Raw genomic sequence first — 21545 nt, forward strand, 5'->3', positions numbered from 1 at the left:
CCTGGGGAAATGGTGCTTGAGCTCAGAATGGAAGGTTATAGGTGTTAGCTAGGTAGGAAGGAGAATGTTGAGATAGAGGATCCTGAATAAGTGAAATCCCAGGGTGCTGATGGAGCATTGTTGGGGTGCTGAGCAGGACAGAAACCTATAATGAGATGGAGCTGGAGAAGTTGTCAGGGACCAGAGAAGGAATCAGCTCAAGAGGCAACTTGCACATTGAAGCTGAGTTTTGTTGCTGTTTGTTTTGTGTTTTCCAAGCTTAGATTTGTTTGTTTTCAGTACTGCTGAACCCAAACCCAAGCCTTTCTGAATGCTAGACAAGCACTGTACCAACTGGGCTGGATCTCCAGCCTTAAGTTCTTTTCATTGATTTCCTTTTTATTTATAGCGGAGCACGGGGGTACACACCTTTAATCCTGGCAGAGGCAGGTGGATCTCTCTGTGTTCCAGGCTGGCTTGGTTTAGTGACTTCCAGGCTACACTAAAACCCTGTCTCAAAAATAATTTTAAGGGCTGGAGAGATGGCTCAACGGTTAAGAGCACTGACTCTTCCTACAGAGGTCCTGAGTTCAATTCCCAGCAACTACATGGTGGCTCACAACCACCTTGAATGAGATCTGGTACCCTCTGCTGGCATGCAGGCAGAAGACTGTATACATAATAAATAAATAATTTTCTTTTTCGAGACAGGGTTTCCCTGTGGCTTTTGGAGGCTGTCCTGGAACTAGCTCCTGTAGACCAGGCTAGTCTCGAACTCACAGAGATCTGCCTGCCTCTGCCTCCCTAGTGCTGGGATTAAAGGCATGAGCCACCAACGCCCTAATGTACACCTATATATATATATATATATATATATATATATGTGCCCCGTCTGCATGTACACCTGCATGCCAGAAGAGGGAATCAGATCCCATTATAGATGCTTATGAGTCACTATGTGGGTACTGGGTATTGAACCCAAGTCCTCTGGAAGAGCAGCCAGTGCTCTTAACAGATGAGTCATCTCTCTAGCCCCTTAAACATGTATTTATTTTAGTTCATTATTTTGTTTTTTCAAGACAGGGTTTCTCTGTGCATCCCTGGCTGTCCTAGAACTCACTCTGTAGACCAGGCTGGCCTCTGAACTCAGAGATCCGCCTGCCTCTGCCTCCTGAGTGCTGGGATTAAAGGTGTGCGCCACCATTGCCCAGCCAAACATTTATTTTCTTATGTGTGAGTAGGCATATGTCCAGAAGTTAGACACCTTCTAGGAGTCGGTTCTCTTCCTCCACTGTGTAGGTTCTGGGCATCAAACTCAGGTTGTCAGGATTGCCAACAAGCATCTTTAACCTACTAGGCCGTCTCCCCAGATCATTGCCTGTAGTTCTCAAGAAGGCTGTGACTATTTTAAAAATAATATTCTTTGTTAATTCCATAAGAACTTAATAGAATATATTTTGATCATATTCATTCCCAACTCTTCCCATGTGTCTTCTTTCCACCCTCACCTCCCTTCCCACCCAACTGTGAGTTTTCTTTTTTCTTTTCCACCCCCTGACAATAGTTCAGTTTATGTTGCCTGACTGCTCTTGGAAGTGGGGCCTGCCTTGGAGTGTAGTTTACCCCCCAGGGGTCACGTCATTAAAGACAGCTGACTTTACCTCTTCTGGCAGCTAGCAAATGCAGAGGATTGTGAGTGCTAACATTGATAATGAGAGAGGAACATGTTACTACATACACAGTCCAAAGGGTCTCTATTTGCAGACGAAGTGTAATGCATTGTCCAGATACTCTTGTAATGTCAGATTCTTGGCCCATTTGGTCCCACTGCCCTTCTCTGTCCCCCCAAAAGCACACAGACACTATATAGTTATAAAGCTGTTGGCCTTTGGCTAAGTTTTCTTATTCTTAATCATTAACCCATTTCTAAAAATCTAAGTATCTCCACGTGGTCTTATTTGACCAGAGAAAGGTCCAGGGACCTCTTACTCCTCTGGCGACCTACATCTCGACTGTTCAGCATTTCAGCAGAGAAGAGAACGATTTCCTATTTGTCCCGGCTGATGTGCAGTTTCTGCCCAGCCATGTCACTTCCGGGATCACATAACAACTCCTCTCTGCCTATACTTCCCAGAATCCTCCTTGTCTCCCAATCCTACCTATCATCCTGCCTTGGCAAATCATGGTTTTATTCATTAACCAATAAAAGAAACGTCTGCACAGAAGAACATTCCCCGTCACACTCTCCTAGCCCCATGTCGGTTTGAGGGACCTATGGGCATCGTATCTTGTTTCAGATCCAGGTGGAGCTTGACTTAAAGTATCAGCCCCCTGAGGGAGCTGCTGGAACCTGGGTAGAGGAGGACTTTGGGACACCCATTCGAGACAGGTAATAATCCTAAGCAAGGTCTGGTGTCCGCAGATGAAACTCAGCCCAAAGAGAGAAAGGGAGCATTCGTCTCCTTACTGGGTGTGCTGGGTGCTGTGACTCTGAGTGCATTCTCAGCGGGTCTTACCTCTCTATTTTCCCTCCCAGCTCAGAGCTGATCATCCCCAATGTGGGCTTCCAGGAGATGGAGTAAGTATGAGGGAGTGATTGAGAGCCACGGGGTCAGTTTTGAGGTTGAGAACCAGTGACATGGAGTTAGTCCCAGAGTCTGAGAATGGGATGAATGAATTATAAGGTCAGAGGTCAATCCTTGCAGCAGGACAAGGTTCTGAAGTTAGAATGGTCTCAGGATTAAGAGTCCAAAGCCAGGTGTGGTGGCACACGCCTTTATTCCCAGCACTTGGAAGGCAAAGGCAGGCAGATCTGTGAGTTCAAGGCCAGCCTGGCCTTCAAAGGGAGTTCTAGGACAGCCAGGGCTATTACCTGACTTAAAAAACAAAACAAAACAAAACAAAAAAAGAATTAGTCCCAGAATAGCGGGATCAATCTGAAATCAAAGGTCAATCATAAAATAAGCAAAAACAAGGGATGCCCAGCAACAGATGATCTCTGAGGGTCTTTTCCATTAGGCCTGGGGAGGCCCGGCTGGAGCGTCAGGCAGTGGCTCTGGGCCGCAGGCTAGCTCGAAGCCTAGGGACACAGGATGATGAAGAGAACGAGCTGGAGCTGGAGCTGGAGCTGGAGGACGAGCCTGACGTGGAGATTTCTGGGGTGGTGTTCAGCCCCCTCAAAAGGTAACGTGTTCCCATACACCTGCTCTCACACCCTGTCACTGAGTCAGTCTTCCTCATACATAAGGCCACACCCATCCACACCAGGGTGTAGGGGAGAGGTGGATTGTCTGGCATCAAGAGTCATTCACTTATAGGCACAGACACCATCGTGTTCAAACTCAGTTGTAGTGGCTCACACTAGTTAATAAAGAGACTTGATTAGGGTAGGTTTTGTCTATTGTTCATGTCAGTGTTACAGCTCTTAGAACAGTGCTGGCACATAGCAGGTCTCAATCAACCTTTGCTGAGCAAACAAATGGTTTTGGCGCTCCAAGAATGAGTCAAATTCTGGATGTAGGCCTGAGATGAAGGTAGGGCAATGCAATCTGAAAGGACTTAAACTCCAAAAGTTCATGGTGCGGAGTCCTTATCCCAGCGCCAGGCAACTGTATGTGTGGGCGGCTGAGGAAGGGGACGTGAAGTTGACCCTATGCTTCTCTACAGCCGCACCCTGGGCCTGCCCCGTAGGGATCCCTTCCAGGTGTGCAGAGCCCAGGACTTCCAGGTATGACTCTTGGGCCATGCTCTAATCCTCATGGAATCTCACAGGTTTCTCCCCTCATCCAGGCAGGTCTCACTCTCTTTCCTCCCTCTTTTGCATTCCTTACCTAGGTGGGGGTCACCATTCTTGAGGCCCAGAAACTGGTGGGCGTCAATATTAATCCCTATGTGGCTGTTCGTGTGGGGGATCAGCGTCGTGTGACTGCAACACAGCGTGGAACCAATTGCCCCTTCTACAATGAGGTGAGCACCACCAAGGAATAGGGTGGGCTTGAGAGAATGGGGGTGATCAGAGACACCCTGTCCCTGGAGAGGGCAGGCCTGGGTGCAACAATTCTGGTTTTATGAGTGAAGAGATTGCGGGGCAAGCTGAATGCATCTTTCACACCTAACGCTCTTTCCCTTTCTCATCTCACTCAACCCAGTACTTCTTGTTCGAATTTCACAAGACTCGGCTTCACCTCCAAGAGTTGCTGATAGAGATCACTGTGAGTGAGAAAGAGGATTATTTTGAGAAAGGGGCGATGCCCAGCTGAGTCTTTGGGTGGCTGAGGCAGCAAGAGTGCCATGAGTTCAAAGCCCTGCCAGGGCTATAGAGAGACTTACAAGGGGGCAGGGAGAAAGGTACCAAAGCACCAGGACTAACCCTTCTCTCCCCAGGTTTTCCACTCGCAGACTCTCCCATTCATGGCCACCAGGGTAGGCACCTTCAGGATGGATCTGGGCATGGCCTTGGACCAGCCAGGTATTGAACCCCCCTCTCTCATTGAAACTCATTTACATGAACAAAGACTCCAGAAACTGAGCTCTGGTCACTCACCTGTGCTGTCCCCAGTGCACTAACTTCTGAGAAGGTCATCTCTTGTGATGGCTGACCTTTCTTGTGCTTAGGCTCTTCTCTCTATGCCAGATAGAATGCTTTGCCCAGAACCCCAGCCACTGTCCAATGTCCTGAAACAACTCGGTGTATTCCTTAGGCACCTCTCACTCCTTTCCATCCTTAGATGGGCATTTCCACCAAAAGTGGGCTCCCCTACATGATCCCTGTGACACCCGATCTGGGACCAAGGGCTTTGTCAAGATCACCTTGTCTGTGAGGGCACGCGGGGATCTTCCCCTTCCACTGCCCGCTCCAATCCCTGGGACCAGTTCAGACATCGAGAAGTGAGCTGGAGTGACCCGGGAGTGACACGGGAGTGGAGGATTGGAGGAGGCATGGCCTGGGGGGGGGGGTCAGAGAAGCAGAGGGGCTCAGGCTCTAGCTTTACTCCTCAGTGAGGGATGTTCCTAGGAATCTACTCCTGCCACGTGGGGTGCAGGCTGAGAGACCGTGGGCACGCCTGCGTGTACGTGTGTACCGTGCAGAGGGTCTTCCTACAGTGCGCACGGGGCTGCTAGGCAGTCTGGCCCGTGCCTTGCATGACCAACACGTCCTCCTGGATCCCTATGTGAGGGTGAGCTTCCTGGGGCAGCAGGTAAGTCACGCTTATCCCCCTATGCCACAGCTCGAACCTTTTAAAATTTTATTTATTTATTAAAGATATCTTATTTTGGGATAAGGTTTTGCTATGTAGCCCTACCAGGCCTGGAACTCAGATTCCCTTGGTAGGATTAGGCATGTGTCACAATGCCTGGCTGCTATTATTCTTAATTGTGTGTATGTGGAATATCTGTGGTATTCTGTGCACATGAGTACAAGTGCCCATGGAGGCCTGAAGAGGGAGTCAGACCCCCTGCAGCTGGAGTCAGGGTGGTGGTGTGATGCACCCTGTGTGGACTGGGAAGCAAACTCACTCCCTGGAAGAGTACTTGCTCTAACTTTAATCCCAGAGCGCTCTCTCCAGCCTTTATTATTTTTTTATTTTTATTTATTTATTATGTATACAACATTCTGCTTCCATATATATCTGCACACCAGAAGAGGGCACCAGATCTCATAACAGATGGTTGTAAGCCACCATGTGGTTGCTGGGAATTGAACTCAGGACCTCTGGAAGAGCAGTCAGTGCTCTTAACCTCTGAGCCATCTCTCCAGCCCTCCAGCCTTTATTATTTATTTTGTGTATGTGTGTGGGTGCCCTGAGTGCCATGGCACATGTGTGGAGGTCAGAGGACACCCTGCAGGAGGGACAGCAGTATAGGATCTGGGGATCAAACTCAGGTCATCGCACTTGATATCAAGCACTATAACCTGCAGAACTATCCTTTGGGACCCACACTAACTCCCTCCTCCTGACTTGGCCTTCAGGGTGAGACTTCTGTGTGTGAAGAGGAGACGGAGCCCGAGTGGAACGAGCAGTTGAGCTTTGTGGAACTCTTCCCACCGCTAACACGTGGCCTTCGCCTGCAGCTGCGTGAAGATGCACCGCTCCTGGATGTGGCACTCGCCACACATGTGCTGGACCTGAGGCAGATTTCGAACTCCGGTCGCACAGGTGAGTGTAACTGACCTGTGTGCGGGGGCGGGGGGGGACGGGGGGGCGGCTCACATCAGCCCCTTAGAACAAAACATCCTTAAAACACAGGTGGTCTAGGGAGGACCATCCACCCCACAAAACGAACTGTTCTAAGCCAGGCTCTATTGAGATGATCTGGTGTCTGTAAGGCTAAGATATCTTTATTTAGAGAAACACCAGCCAAACGCAAGCCAGAGCGTGCCAGGGGCAGCAAGGCAGGGAGGCCAGAGAGAAGGGGCTCCCATGTGCCTTGCAGCCACTTAAAACCCTATCACGTGTCATCCTGACCTCACCTTGGCCACGCCCTGACAGGCATGGTCAGGCACACCTGTAGCCAGCTTCTAGCAGGCGTGGCTTACACTGTCCCCTACAAGGCTCTGTCTTCCAACCATGACCCCCACCCCACCCCCACCCCACTGTTCCAGTCAAGCCTTGCTGCAAAATGACCTCTCTGAAGTCAGTGGTTTCAGTATCCACACCCTCTCCGCCAATTACCACACCAGTACTTCTACCCCACTCTCAGCTCCCCTCTGAAGTCTAGAGAGGTCCTCTGTCTGCTACTGTTTGTCACAGACCTGTTCCCTTCCAGAACTCAGCCTTCTCTTTCCCTCCCCCCAACACCTGGAGGATACAAAGGTGTACAGTCCAGAGCAGTCTCCATTTACCCTGTGCTCTCCTCCAAACCCTGTTCTTGTCCCCCATAGCGGGGTTTAACCCCACTTTTGGTCCAGCCTGGGTGCCCCTCTATGGCTCGCTCCCCAGTGGCAGGTTCCGGGATGGTCTTCAAAGTCTCAATGAAGGTGTTGGAGAAGGCATTTGGTTCCGGGGCCGAATTCTGGTAGCTGTGTCCATGGAGGTGTTGGAAGGCAGAGTTGAACCTACATCCCCCCAGAGCACACAGGGGTCCAGATTGTCCCGACTCACTGGGAAGAAAAAGAAGAAAACCAAGCAGCGTCAAACCACGGCTGGCGTTCCGAAGCCTGTGGATGCCAGTGCCAGCGGGGACGCACCTGAGATTCCTAGCGCAATGGAGGTGGAGGTGGAGGAGTTGCTGCCTCTGCCGGAGGTGGGGCTGGTGGTGGTGACCCTCGGCTCTAGGGCTTGTAAATCCCTTTCCAAGCTTTAGAAATCATGATGCTGTTATCAATTTGGGGACTTGGGTTGAGAATTCAGTGTATGTGCACACGTGTTCTGATGTACACAGACATGGTATATATAGAGGGCGTGGACCAGAGAGAATCTGTCCTCTGGACCAATGTATAGGGAAGCTACCAGGGGCCAAGAGGGAGGTAAGACACTCACAGAGCCCCCTGGACCTTAGCTGATATCTTTCTGTGGGCATTGTGACCAAGCATAGAGCAAACTGCTCCTGGGGAGGATGGGAGCTGACCCCAGCTGACCTTGCTCTCTTTCCTAGAATGCCCTGGCACCCTGCGAAGATTTCCTGCTTTTTGCAGTGGTCTTTGAGGCTACCATGATTGATCCTTCGCTGGCCAAGCAGCCTATCAGCTTGGAGATTTCCATTGGTGTGTGGCCTAAATAAGCACTGAAGGTCATGGGTTTGCCTTCTTGTTTCAGCTTTAGGCACTGGAGGGAGGTTCACCTTCAGGGAGAGTGGTGGGCTCTGCTCCTACTGGGGGAGAGGCTGCAGAGGGATGCATAGGACCCTCAGCCTGAGGCTCTGATCCTTGATGTTCTGGGGGCAGGTCACACAGGCCGCCGAGAGGAGCAATTGGGCCAAAGGTCAAGGGCTGATGAGGGAGCCGAAGGCAGCACACTAGAGAGCGAATCTCGGCCTCTCCTGGGATCTGAGGACAGAGGGGCAGGGCAGGAAGAGGAAGAGTTGCTGGGGACACCGGATCAGTGGCCCGAGCCTGTAGATGGCAATGGGTAAGTGATCGGGCGTGACTTGTAGGAGGGTATAGATAGGTCTTCAAGCACTCGGGATGCCCCCAGCCCCCTCCCTTCTCTCTGGCCCAGGCCATACCTCTGCTTGCCTCTGCTGCACCAAAAACCCTGCCTGCATGTGTGGAGCCGCTGGGAGGATTATACTTGGCGCCTGCATAGCAGCAACAGTGTGTACAAAGTGGCTGAGAGGCTGGTGAGAGCAAGGTGACCCCTGAAGGGAAGGGCCCAGACACAGGACACAAGGGACTCAGCTTTGGAAAGGTGCTCCAAACTAGACACTAAGGGGTGGAGCTCATGTCTTGTTGGTGTAGGGCCAAGAAATGGGTGGCAGCCTGAGGGGAACAAAGTTGTGGGAGCTTGGGAAGGGATGGGTACAATGATAGACGGAGTGAAGCCGGAAGGGGGCTAGAGAAGCAGAACCAGGGGTATGAATGGGTGGGGCGGGGTGGGGTGAGCCCCAGACCCTCAAGACTGACTTCTGCTGGAGCCCACACAGGACCAGGGCCTGCAGGAGGTTGAGAAGATTCAGCGCAGGTCGGGGTTGGGTGCCTGCACACGGCTCAAGCAGACTCTGGAAGAGCTGGTGGCTGGGAGCAGGTGAGCTGAGAGTCATGGCGGCTGTTGAAATCAAGGGTGATTTCAAGCTGCATTATTTGTCCAGCATCTACAGAAGAAAGAGAATGGGAAGTGTCCATATCAATGGTGCTTGCTATAGATCACGGGGTGTTTGGCTCTAGAGGCTTATAAGGCTTCTCTCCTATTTCCTGAGAAAGGACAACCCTGCCCCCCCCCCCGAGCCTGTACCTGGTCAGCTTCTACATCCATTTGTTGGCCCTTCTTCCTGATCCAGGGAGGAAGCTACTTCCCCGGTTGCAGGTCTGGGATACTGATTCAATCTCCCGTCACCTCCTGCATAACTAGCTCTGCCATCATCTGTCTCTGCTGCACCCTTAGCTAGTCCTTTCCCAGTTACCAGTTGTTGCTCTAATCACAGGAACACATCCTGGTGGTTTCTGTCTTTCACCTCACTGCCATGAATTTGATAACATGCTCTAGCGCTTGAGTCCCTTTCTGACACTTTCTCAAGTGTTTTCTCTCTATTCAGCAAACACTCGTGACACTTGCCATGTCATTGCAATGACCATGGTTTCTTTTCTGGGTGATGGGAGAGCCACTGAGGGTCTTGAAATTCTCTTTATAACTTTAGAAAGGATGAGTGGCAGAGAGATGGTGTGAGAGAAGACAGGGTTACTAAAGAAGGCTTTGTAGTAGTTTAGGGGACAGAGAGCTGAACCACGCGATGGAGACGAGGTAAACGGATTAAACAGCTGTGGATGAACTGACTTGGCAGAGTGCTTGCCTAGCACTGAGTGCTTGCAGAGCCCTGGTTCAATCCCTAGCACTGCAGAAACCAGGTGTGGCGGTGCATATTTATAACCCCAGCACTTGGGAGGTAGAGGCAGGGGGATCAGAAGTTCAAGGTCAGCGTCAGCTTGAGACCAGTGTGACATACAAGAGATCGTGTCTCAAAAAAGGGTGGGGGGGGCTGGGGATTCACACTTGGAGATGTCACCTCAGTATGGCTAAATGTAGAAAAGGAGAAAAATGTGTGGAGTCACAGATGAACTTCAAGATTTCAGACCCAGTATCTGTTACTTTCCTCATTGCTATGAAAGATCACTCTCCAAAATGACTTAAGGAAGAGTTTATGTTGGCTTACAGTTTTAGGGGTTACAGTCCATTGTAGCAGGGAAAGCTTTGCAGCAAGAGCAGGACACACAGCTGACCACACTGTGTCTGCAGCCATGAAGCAGGGAGGGAGGAGTGCTTGGGGCTTAGCTCACCCTCTCCATTTTATTCAACCCAGAACCTCAGCCCTTGAGATGGTGCCACCCACAGTTCTGGTGGGTCTTCCCAGATAAATTTATACAATCTAAGCTGGGAAGTGGTGGTGCATACCTTTAATCCCAGCACTTGGGAGGCAGAGGCAAGCAGATCTCTGAGTTCAATGCCAGCCTGGTTTACAAAGCAAGTTACAGGATAGCCAGAGCTGTTACACAGAGAAACCCTGTCTCAAAAAAAAAAAAAAAAACACAAAAAGCCCTAAAAATTATTTTTATTTTAAAAGTAGGGGGCTGCTGAACACGGTGGCACATGCCACTAATCTCTACATTTGAAGGCAGAGACAGACAGGTGGATCTCTGTGTATTTAAGGCCAATCTACATAATGAGTTCCAGGACAGACAGAGATAGTGAGTCCTTGTCTCAGGGGAAAAAATTAATAAATAAATAAAAATATTTTTAATTAAAAAATAACATTTTAAGTGATAGAGTACTTAACAAGAATGAGAATATCCCAGCGCCAGAAGCTGTAAGCCCTGGGTTGTGGATGCTCACTTCTCCACCCATATCTTTTGGAGACACAGTAGAGCTCATTCCTTACTGTTGTTGACTTCTATAACATCCCTAGCTTTCTACTGTGTGGCTTGCTCACTCCTTTTGCTGCCCCCTCCCTTTAAGATAGGGTATCACTGTGTAGCTATGAGGGGTAATGGGTATGGTATAATTTTATGGAGTGTCCCTGTAGGCTTACAGCAGGCAGGGAAACAATCCATGATTGGTGCTGATACCAGATCATTTACTTGAGTCATATTTAAGCACAATATAATTTTGGGTGAAAAGGTTTTCTGATAACAATTAATTCAGTCCCAAGTGCATAACAAATTTAAGACACGAAGCTGGGCAGTGGTGGTATGTATATGCCTTTAGTCCCAGCACCTGGGAGGTAGAAACAGGAGATCTCTGAAAGTTCAAAATTAGTCTGCTGTTCAGAGCTAATTCCAGGGCAGCCAGGGCTACACAGAGAAACTGTCTTGAACACACACACACACACACACACACACACACACACAGAAAGAGAGAGAGAGAGAGGTTTGTATTGAGACTCTTTACAAAGTACATCTGGCCTCTTTCATAAATATGGGTACTGTTGTCTCAGAGATAGTGCCCCAAGATTTAGGATCTAGGCTGTGACTGACTAGATAAACATGCCTGTGAGTGTCAGGATTGGCCTAGTCCTACGATGGCATAGAAGTCACTTAGGCTGTTGAAAAATACAAGTGACATCACCCATGAGGGTGGTTTTATGTCTTAGAAGCAATGCTCAAGGTATGTTGTTGTTGTTGCTGTTGTTGAGGGGGAGGGTCTGGGATAAGTAAAACAAATTCTAGGAGATGTGAACAAAGCCTGGCTCACCAGACAGCAAAGGGTCATCAGGCTGTAAACTACAGCTAAGCACCTCATTCCACTCAAGAGTTAAGCTATGCATTTAGCTTTTCCTACATTCCTTGGTGCTTATCTGTGTGCACAAAGACTTCGTGCTCTCTACATAATTTATGGAGGAGCAAAGAAGCCAGTGTGACACATAGTTGTCCTTCATGGGACAAGGCATATTTAATGAGGATGGAGATAATGGACCAGATGTGCAGAACCTTTTGGCCATTTTTAGAGTTTTGTGATTTAGCTTTAGATGAGTAGAACAAAATAGATGGAAACGTGTTGACAGCATTCTGGGTGCTTTTGAGAATGTTCTATGGCATGAGGGTTAGAACAGCAAACAGTGCAGTGAGGAGGTGACTGCAGTGATCCTGGGTGAGACACAATGGTCATTTCACCTGGGTGATCCTAGAGGAAGATGGGAGAAGTGGTTAGATGCAGGGTGCCAGTACATACATGTTACATGCATGTGGTGCTGGACATTAAACTCAGCATCACACATGCTATGCGTGTGCTCTGTTGCTCACTCATATATCCATCCTGATATTGGATTCCTCTCCCTCCCCAAGACAAGGTCTCTGTGATGTAAGCGTTACTGCTCAGAAGGGAAAGGTATCCTGGCAGTCAGAAGCCAAGGAATACCTACAGCTCTGTTGCGGTGGAGGGCGGTTTCCCTAGAAAAATGTTACAATCCTTGCTCCAGGAAATGTTTCCCTCATGTCAGTATAACAACTCTGCTTTAGCAGAGGAGGATTTCCCCAGTTGGGTTGTCACAGCTCTATTCCACTCTGCTCCAGAGAAATGTTACAGCCCTGCTCAGCTTCCCCAGAGTGTAACAATTATTCTTCCAGCAAGGGAAAGTTTCCCCAGCCACAGTGTTAAAGCTCTGTTCTGCCCCAGTGAAAGTTGTTACAGCTCTGCTCTGCCCCAATGAAAGTTGTTACAGCTCTGCTCTGCTAAGGAAATTTTACTACAGAAATGTAACAGTTCTGCTCGGCTCTGGCTTCAAGGGCGGGTACATCTCTGCTTTGCTCCAGGGAAAGAAAACGTTGTTACAACAAACCTCACTCAAGAGATTTATTGGGAGGGAAGAATCCAGGAGAGAGGCTGCCTCTGCCAAGAAAAAGGGCATCCCCAAACTGAGTTAGTACAGAGCTTATACAGGATTTCTTAAGGGTGGGGCTTTCCAAGGTAGAGATTTTCAGGGTGGGGATTGGTAGGATCTTAATTCCTGAGTTTGGAACAAGATCAGAGATTGGTTGGATTTCATACTCAGGGATTTGTTGGTTTAGTGTTCAGGGATTGGTTGGATTTCAATTATTGAATTGGTGAGGGGCAGGGTGTGTTTCTTTGGCTTAGGTCTTAGGGCCTGGGTTTTCTTTCACTGGCCCTTTTTACCCTACAGTTTAGCCCTGGCTGTCCTGGAACTCGCTCTAATAGACCAGGTTGGCCTAGAACTAACAGAGATCCACCTGCCTCTGCCTCCTGCGTGCTGGGATTAAAGGTGTCATCTACCATTTCACCTGGAAGTCCAGCTATCTTTTAGTTAGGCTGGTGGAGACTAAAGCAGGCATTCTTCTTTGATTTAGTATGGGTATAGGACTCTCCCAGAAAGTAAACACGAAGGGCCTGGTGCTGTAGGCCTTGGGTGGTGCTGACAGGACAGGCAGGACATTTCTAAATAGCATGCAGAGGTTAGTCAGGCTGTTGGGCCATAACTGAAGTAGCCAGGGCAGGAGATGTTAAATATTGGTGACTGCAGGGCTCAAAGACCAGGTTGTGCTTGGTGCATTTGGGCATGAGGCTCTCTGAAGAAGGGCTGTCAGGATCAGGAATAGGAGGCCTTCTGAGGGAAGTGTTTCTGAGGTCCTGATCTCACCGTGGCTTCTCTCTTCTCTGCAGACAGTTTTGCCTTGGTGCTGAGCGCAGGACGATGACACGACCCAACACCCTGGATCGATGTCGAGGGAAACTACTGTCACACAGCCTGGTACAGGCTGGGGACTGGGAGGAGGGAGGGCACCTAGCTGAGTCCTTCTACTTATGTTCTCCCTGCCTCTCCCCCGCCCCCAAGAATCTGATGGCAAAGCAAGGATTGCAGCTTTTACGGGGCCTGAGGCAGAGCAACATGCAAAGGAAGGTGGCACTGGCCAAGAAGCTCCTGGCAAAGCTGCATTTCCTGGCTAAGGAGGTGATGCCTTGCCCACCATGCTTTCTTACGCTACATATTTCCCCCCACCTAAGTTCTGGATCATTCTAGAGACCTTGGGGCATCTGCAACAGTTGTCCTCTGGATGGCGCCATTGTGCCGCCTGCTTCATGTGGAAGTCAAGAGTGAGGAAGGGAGGGGTCAGCGGGGATCCAGAGATGACTCAAGAGCTGCTGGAAAGGACAGCCGACTGGCTTGCCTTGGGCAAGGCTTCCTCTGTTTAGTACCGTGGGTGGCTGGGGTGTATGAGGAGAGCTTGTGCTTGGGACACTTTCTGCACGAAGCATCTGCTTGAGTTCTAGTGTAATTCTTCAAACAACCTTGGGGGAGGGGTCTGTGCCATAACAGGCATCCAGTGGAGGCTGACAGTCTAGCTATCTTGGCATAGCTGGTTAAGCAGCAGCAGGAATTTCAAGCACATTTGATAGTTGCAGTTTGGTGTGTGAGAGGAGCGACACTTGCAAATGCCCAGAACTGGGAGGCCTGGTGGAAAATGGCACTGGAAGGAGGAAGAGGAGAGGAATTCACTAAGTGGAATCTTAGAGTGAAATTAATCTTCTTTCCATTCTCTCCCTCCCCCCTCCCTCCCTCCCTCTCCCTCCCTCTCTCCCTTTCTTCTTTGCCCTATGATAAGCATGTTTTACCACTGACTCATACCCCTATCCTGTCTTTAAAATTTGTAATGAAAGTCTTCCTTTGTCAAATGACATTTCATAGCACAAATACTCATTCAATCTAGTGTTGTCGTTTTTGTTTTGTTTTGTTTTTTTAAGGTTTATTTAGTTTATGTGTATAAATTCTTGGCCTGTGTGTATATTTTTGCCCCTCGGTCGTGCCTGGTGTCTGTGGGAAGAGGGCGTCAGATCCCTGGGATCCGCCCGGCTCCATTCCTAGCTTTCTTTTTAAGTGTTGTATTACTTTGCTTTCTTTGTGGTTATTGGGAACTGGGCCCTCAGCTGGAAATGCGGAGCTGTGCTCAGTGGGTGTTGAGTTTCTGGGTTTTTGTTGTTGTTTTTTGAGTTTCTGTTTTGTAAAATGAGAAGATTTCTGGGGGTGCATGGCTGTCAGTACACCTGTGAATGCACTTAACACCATTGAATTGTAGATTTAAAAGTGACAAGGGCTCCGGACGTTGGTGGCGCACGCCTTTCATCCCATCACTTGGGAGGCAGAGGCAGGTGGATCTCTGTGAGTTCGAGGCCAGCCTGGTCTCCAGAGCGAGTGCCAGGATAGGCTCCAGAGCTACACAGAGAAACCCTGTCTGAAAAAAAAAAAAAGTGATTGGGGCAGAATGCAGTGTGGAGACTAGGTGGTCTAGGTGGTCTTCGAGTCTGAGGTGCCCTATGGTGCAATAGGAGGAGAGGTCAGGGAGCAGGTGGCCACAGGACCAGAGGTTCAGAAAAGTCGGGGCATTTAAATTACCCATTCAGCTTTAGGATCGGGTAGCATTAGCTCCAGACTCCCCAGGTGACCTGTCCTCCACTTGCAGCCGCAGCCACCCTTCCCTGATGTGCTGGTCTGGATGATCAGCGGCCAGCGCCGGGTGGCCTATGCCCGCGTCCCTGCCCAGGATGTGCTGTTCTCTGTGGTGGAGGAGGAACGAGGCCGAGACTGTGGGAAGATCCAGAGTCTTCTACTCACAGTGAGATGGGCCTGGGGTGGAGGCGCTGGTGAGAGTGGGGTTCATAGCACAGGGCAGGACATCAGGGGTGATGGTCTGTGGCTTCTAACCAGGAACCTCTCTGGCTGTTTTTAACCATCCAAAAAGCCAAAAGGAGGTTATAGCTTTGTCCAGGTCAGCTGAACAGCAAACTTGTGTGCCCTGGGCCAGCGCTGGCCCTTTGACACAGACAGGGTAATGAGGAAGGAGGGTGACCATTCTGGCAAGCAGAACTGGTGGATTACAGACAGAGATTTTCCAGGTGAATTGTGTCTGGAAAAGACACTAAAACAGGTTTTTAACAGTGAGAAGCTGTGACCCTTGGCACAAAGGATAGAGTATAAATGTGTTGAGGCTAGAAGGGACAAGGGAGAGTCCAGATTATAATCTGCAGTTAAAACTGTGGGGATGGGAAGCAGGGTCATGTGAGGTGTGGGGCGGGATGGAGGGCATGGAGAGAGACGCAGAAGTGGGAACAGAGGGCATGCCTCCTGTACTGGGAGCTTGGGTTCCATTTAGCAGAGAGATTTGGGGCATGCTTTAGGGTGGCCAACATGCCTCCTTCCCACACAGGCACCTGGGGCAGCCCCCGGGGAGGTCTGTGCCAAGCTGGAGCTCTTCCTGTGGCTGGGGCTGGCCAAGCAAGCCAAGGCCTGCACCTCCGAGCTGCCCCCAGATCTTCTGCCTGAACCCTCGGCTGGACTGCCTCACAGCCTATACCGGGACGGTGAGTATAGGGCCAGGGGGTCAGCCGCCTTGCTGTTTGCCCTAGGTGGGGGTTCATGAGTAGGAGAGCTCCAGTGGTCTCCTGAGCAAGCATGGCTCCTTCCTTCCATTCATGTCAGACTTCAGCTATTTCCAGCTGCGGGCTCATCTGTACCAGGCCCGCGGTGTGTTGGCAGCAGATGACAGTGGCCTCTCAGACCCGTTTGCACATGTCCTCATCTCTACCCAGTGCCAGACCACACGGGTGAGGGCCAAGCTTGGCTATGGGCAGAGGGGAGCAGGGGACAAGGGGCACTCTTGTACAAGCCCTGAGTTTCTCTTCCCACTTTGGGTTTTCAGCACAGGCCACTAGATAACACCCTGGCCTGACTCAGTGATGGAGAACAGAAAACCAGTTTCCTGGGGTTGACTTTAGAGCGAGGATATGAGAATGGCAGATGGCCATAGGGAGACACCAGAGCTGGATACCCTTGCCTTTGGGTGACAAACAGAGAATCTCTTTGACTGCTCACTGGTATGTGTAGGGAGTCCACTTCTGATCTGCTTTTGCCCCTTTTTCTGCATGGTCCCCAAGGTCTTGGAGCAGACACTGAGCCCCCTGTGGGATGAACTCTTGGTGTTTGAGCAGCTGATTGTGGATGGCAGGCGCGAGCATTTGCAGGAGGAGCCTCCGCTAGTGGTCATCAACGTCTTTGACCACAATAAGTTTGTAAGTGTGTCCCTCCCTCCATCCCCTCTCCAGCCTCCTCTTCCCTTGAATGCTCCCCTTAGCTTCTGAGCATTTTTATCTTCCCACATTTATCTTTGAGACAGGGTCTTACTGTGTAGTCCTGGCTGGCCTGGAACTCATCATAGAACCTATCATCTCTGTTTCCTAAATGCTGGGATTAAAGATGTAGCCACCACAACCAGTTATATCATCTTTATTTCCTCACTGCTTTGCCTCCTACAGGGCCCTGCTGTGTTCCTGGGCAGGGCACTTGCAGCCCCAAGGGTAAAGCTGATAGAAGACCCATATCAGCGCCCAGAGCTGCAGTTCTTCCCCCTGAGGAAGGGATCACAGGCTGCTGGAGAAGTCATTGCTACCTTTGAACTCATTGAGCTGGACTACAGAGGCCACCTCGAGGTTAGAATTCTCTGGCCTGACTAGCAAGTTGTATCCATTCTTATTCATCAGGCTGTGTAGACTCAGGGTGCCCCAAGGATAACTGTCTAGTCACTTACCCAAGAGAATGCTGGCTGCAGGGTTATCTTGGGGTGACTTCATTGCACACCCAGGATTACAGATGGATATATCTAAGGTTCATCTTGCCAGAATTCTACCCTAGAGAACCCAGACTACTGTTCATCCTGAGTTTACCTATTGCGAATGCCTCGGGCTCCCCCACGGCTTTCTGTACACACCCATCTGCTTTCTGGAAAATCTTTCCTATACACTCAGCCTTGTCTGGCTCCCCTGCATTTGTACTTCACAGAGACTGTCTTAGTCAGGCTTTTTATTGTTGTGAAGAGACAATATTATTTCATTTCTTATAAATGAAAACATTTAATGGGTGCCTTAGAGTTTCAGAGATTTAGTCCATTATCACCATGATGGGACATGGTGGCATGCAGGCTACCATGGTGCCGAGAGTCCTTACATCTTGTCTCACAGGCAACAGGAAGTGAACTGTTTCACTGGGTGTAGCTTGAGCATAGGAGACCTCAATGCCCACCCCCACAGCGACACACTTCCTCCAATAAGGCCACACCTACTTCAACAAGGCCACACCTCCCATTAGGGACCATTGTCTTTCAAACCACCACAGAAACCTATGGTCCATCTCCAAGCCTAGGCTTTCTGTGTTGTGGCATGAATTCTAATTTATTTCTTCTTGTAGCCCACAGTGCCTAGTGATGTGGAGCCCCAGGATCTGGCATCTCTGGTTCAGCCCATCACTGGACACCTGAGCCTGCCTCCTAACGTACGCCCTGTGCTCAGGGAGTTCCGTATTGAGGTAACAAGCCTTTTCCCTTCCCCCAACCAGGTGGCACCGTGTCAGCTTCCAGCCCTTGAATCTCTCTCCTTTCCCAAACTTAGGTGCTGTTCTGGGGTCTTCGAGGCCTGGGTCGTATACACCTGTTTGAGGTGGAAAGGCCCCAGGTTGTTCTGGAAGTGGCTGGGAGACGTGTGGAGTCTGAAGTTCTGGCCAGCTACCGTGAGAGCCCTAACTTCACAGAGCTTGTCCAGCATGTGACGGTGGTAAGGAGGGGGCCAGGACACAGGCTGCGGGGCAGAGGAGTGAAGGTGAAGGATGCAGTATGTAGTGAATTCCAGCTGGCTACATTACGGATTCAGGAGCAGCATTCTCCAAATGTTCTGGCCTCTTATCTTCAACTCTTCAACTTTGCCACTGTAGATGAAAACAGCAATAGACGGTGTAGAAATGAATATGGCTGTGTTCTGATAAAGCTTATACAAACTGGCAGTGGGAGGTACATGAATCATGGCTGTAGTTCCCTGACCTGGATTAATCTGTAGACTGGTGGCATTCTCTCAGCTCTGTTGAATGGAAGGTCTTAGCCAGAGTCCTGAATGTTCAAAAAACAGTACAGGGCCTTCAGACATGGCTGAACCACTAAGAGCCAGCACAGCTCTTCAGATCCACATCAGGTCCAGCTCCAGGGGTCTCTTAGACTTCTGGCCTCTGCAGGTACCTGTACTCTGTATACACCCCCCAAAAGACACATGTACGCACGAGCACGCACGTGTGTGTGCGAGCGCGCGCACACACACACACACACACACACAATGTAAAATAAAATATATGTTTAAAATGTGAAATACGCTGTATTGTAAAAAATGATTAGGTCTAATGATTTTTGAGGGGCAGTGCTGGAGCACCGAGGCCAGAGCCTTACACATGGAGACTGGTACCAAACCGCTGAGCTGCTTCCTCACTCTTGGTAGTTTCAGTTATGGTTGAATGGGTTTGGGGGTCAAATTCTACCAATGCAATTTAGGGTTTCATCAAGTCATCTGTCCTCTTGATTTTGTTTTATTTTGAGATGTGGTAGTTTTGGTGGCCTGGAACTCACTATGTGGACAGGCTGGCCTTGAACTCATGAAGATCTTCTGCTTCTGCCTCCTGAGTGCTGGGATTAAATGTGTCTGCTACCATGTTCAGAAAAATCATTTGTATTAATTGAGATTCGTCATTCTGTCCTCTTTTTACTTTTTATTGTTGGAGCCAGGGTCTCATTATGCAGCCCACGATGGCCTGGAACCTTAGATCTTCCTGGTGTAGCCTCTTGAATGCTGGGATTACAGCTGTGGGCTGCCATGCTTAGGTCCAAAGCAGAATTTTCCTCCCCTCCCCTCCCCTCTTCTTCCCTCCCCTTCCCTCCCCTCTCCTCCTTTCCCCTGTGGAGGTCAGAAGACATCTCTGTGGAGTCAGTTCTCCCTTTCCACCTTCATCTGGGTCTCAGTCATCAGGCTTGTGCAGCGAGGGCCTTACCCACTGAGCCGTCTTGCCAGCACTTTTTAGCTTTTTGATAAATCTCCATTCTGACTTCCACGGAGGCTGTACCCATTTACACTCCTACCAGCATTAAATAAGGGTTCCTCTTTGCCCACATCCTTGCCAGCATTTCTTGTTACTTTTTTTTTTTAATTTATTACATTTTAAATTGTGTTTGTGTTCCCACGTGGGCATTGTGCCAGTCTGAGGACAATCTGTGGGAGTCGCTTCTTCCTTCCACCATGGGACAGTAGGGACTGGATTTAGTTCATCTGCCATGGCAGCAAGCACTTTTATGTGCTGAACTACTTCTCTTAATGTTTTCTTAATGATAGCCACTCTGACTGGGGAGACATGGAAATTTCAAAGTAGTTTTAATTTGCATTTCCTTAATGGCTAAGGATGTTGAACACTTTAAGGTGAGGCTGCAGAGACGGCTAAGCAGTTAAGAGCATTGGCTACTCTTTCAGAGGACCTGGATTCAATTCCCAGCACCCACATGGCTGCTCACAATTGTGTATGATTCCCCTTCTAGGGTATCCAGCGCCTTCTTCCGGCCTCTTTTGACACTGCATGCTCATGGTGCACAGACAAAATACCAACCCACATTTTATTTTTTATTTTTTGGTTTTGTTTTGGTTTTTCGAGACAGGGTTTCTCTGTGGCTTTGGAGGAGGCTGGTCTCAAACTCATATAGATCCGCCTGCCTCTGCCTCCCAAGCACTGGGATTAAGGGTGTGTGAGCACCACCACTGCCCAGCTCAACCCACATTTTTGTTGTTGTGGCCATTTGTTTCTTCTTTTTCTTTGTTTTTTTTTTTTAATTTTTGCAAACTATCTACTTAAGATGGGGGTTAATATCTAGGAAATATAAGGAACTGCAAAAATTAAACACACAACCAAACGACCAATCTTGTTTCTGGTTTTTAGAGGCAAGGACCCACTATGGAGCTCAAACTGGCATCAAACTTGTCGTGTATCCCATGACTCCAAATACTGGGAATACAGGTGTGTGCCACCACACCTTGGGCATCAAAGACCCTATTTTAATACTGTCACCCTTTGCTCCCTCTAAGTGATGTGTTTATAGGAACATAGACATTGAGACTATACTAAGGGCTTCCCTTTCATCCCTTGTTCCAAGGTTCAGATGGGGTGGCCCCACTTTTCCCACTGTGCATCTGAGGTGAGTGCACCCTCCCGTTGAGCTCAGTGGCCTGTAGATCCATCAGTCGGGTCAAGTTGCTTCACAGTGTTTCCCACACCTCTTCTGTCCATTATCAATATTAGGGCATTGAAATCTCAAGTTGTTCTGTGTTTCTCCAGCTCTGTTGCTTCTTTTTTCAGCCCTGAGTATTAGACCTTGTGAATTGCACGTGCTAGACGGGCTCAGTACCTCTTGGCCACTGTCCCCAGCCTCATCTGTCACTTCTTACTTTATTTTGGATTCTGTTGTTAGGTGTGTATTTGTATACAGTTGTTTTAGCTTCCAACTTACCACTGTAGAATGGCCCTCATTGTCTCTGGTAATTATATAGATAGTCCCTCACTGAGACGCTTTTCCTAGGAGAGTCTAGGTTGTATCCAGTTGAGAAACAGTCACAAGTGTGACTTGAAAGGTGTAAACTAAACTCAAAGGCTTCACTTCTAGGAATGAAGGGATCAGACCCTCACTCAGCCCCTGCTTCAGCAGCCATGACAGGCTACAGAAAGGACATGTAGGCCTCTGACACAAGGGGAAACCCAGATCCTCTGGCCTCCCAGAGCCTAGGGCTAAAACTGAACACAAAGAAACTCCAGACCCCCCCTCCCCAGCCTCCTAGATACTTGGTTCCTGGGAACTGTTTGGCCACAAAAGAAACTCCAGGGGAGACCAAAACCTCCCCTGTAGTTTCCAGGATACAGTTCTGAAAACTATTGCTATCTGTGTACAACAGGCCACCTGCAAGTAACAAGACAAAGCCATAGAAACCACAGAATGTTCCCTCTCAGCACTGACCAATGAGAATAATTGGTACACAGGTATTTCATGCCAAAATATGACTTTGAGAAATTCTCCTGATTGTTCCCAAATGTCAACCAATCAGAAACCAAACCATACCTACTGA

The 21545-nt window shown here is 49.2% G+C and overlaps 1 protein-coding gene across 2 annotated transcripts in view; it reads left to right on the top strand.

Moving 5' to 3' along the window:
• The window catches only part of Fer1l4 (fer-1-like protein 4), a 37425-nt gene that overhangs the window by 2937 nt on the left and 12943 nt on the right, over positions 1-21545 (top strand). For both annotated transcript variants that reach the window (XM_035446750.1, XM_027421347.2), the window contains exons 5-28: positions 2277-2368; positions 2516-2557; positions 2998-3162; positions 3646-3706; positions 3814-3945; positions 4128-4190; positions 4363-4447; positions 4707-4866; positions 4994-5177; positions 5951-6137; positions 6863-7224; positions 7576-7684; positions 7865-8048; positions 8139-8259; positions 8563-8663; positions 13245-13332; positions 13417-13533; positions 15041-15193; positions 15785-15938; positions 16057-16181; positions 16512-16646; positions 16890-17063; positions 17818-17934; positions 18018-18179. In XM_035446750.1, the coding sequence (XP_035302641.1) occupies positions 2277-2368; positions 2516-2557; positions 2998-3162; positions 3646-3706; positions 3814-3945; positions 4128-4190; positions 4363-4447; positions 4707-4866; positions 4994-5177; positions 5951-6137; positions 6863-7224; positions 7576-7684; positions 7865-8048; positions 8139-8259; positions 8563-8663; positions 13245-13332; positions 13417-13533; positions 15041-15193; positions 15785-15938; positions 16057-16181; positions 16512-16646; positions 16890-17063; positions 17818-17934; positions 18018-18179 (3273 nt within the window). The remainder of the gene's footprint in view (positions 1-2276; positions 2369-2515; positions 2558-2997; positions 3163-3645; positions 3707-3813; positions 3946-4127; positions 4191-4362; positions 4448-4706; positions 4867-4993; positions 5178-5950; positions 6138-6862; positions 7225-7575; positions 7685-7864; positions 8049-8138; positions 8260-8562; positions 8664-13244; positions 13333-13416; positions 13534-15040; positions 15194-15784; positions 15939-16056; positions 16182-16511; positions 16647-16889; positions 17064-17817; positions 17935-18017; positions 18180-21545) is intronic.

The sequence above is a fragment of the Cricetulus griseus genome, chromosome 6 (genome assembly GCF_003668045.3).
Source record: "Cricetulus griseus strain 17A/GY chromosome 6, alternate assembly CriGri-PICRH-1.0, whole genome shotgun sequence".
NCBI classification, from domain to species: Eukaryota; Metazoa; Chordata; class Mammalia; order Rodentia; family Cricetidae; genus Cricetulus; species Cricetulus griseus.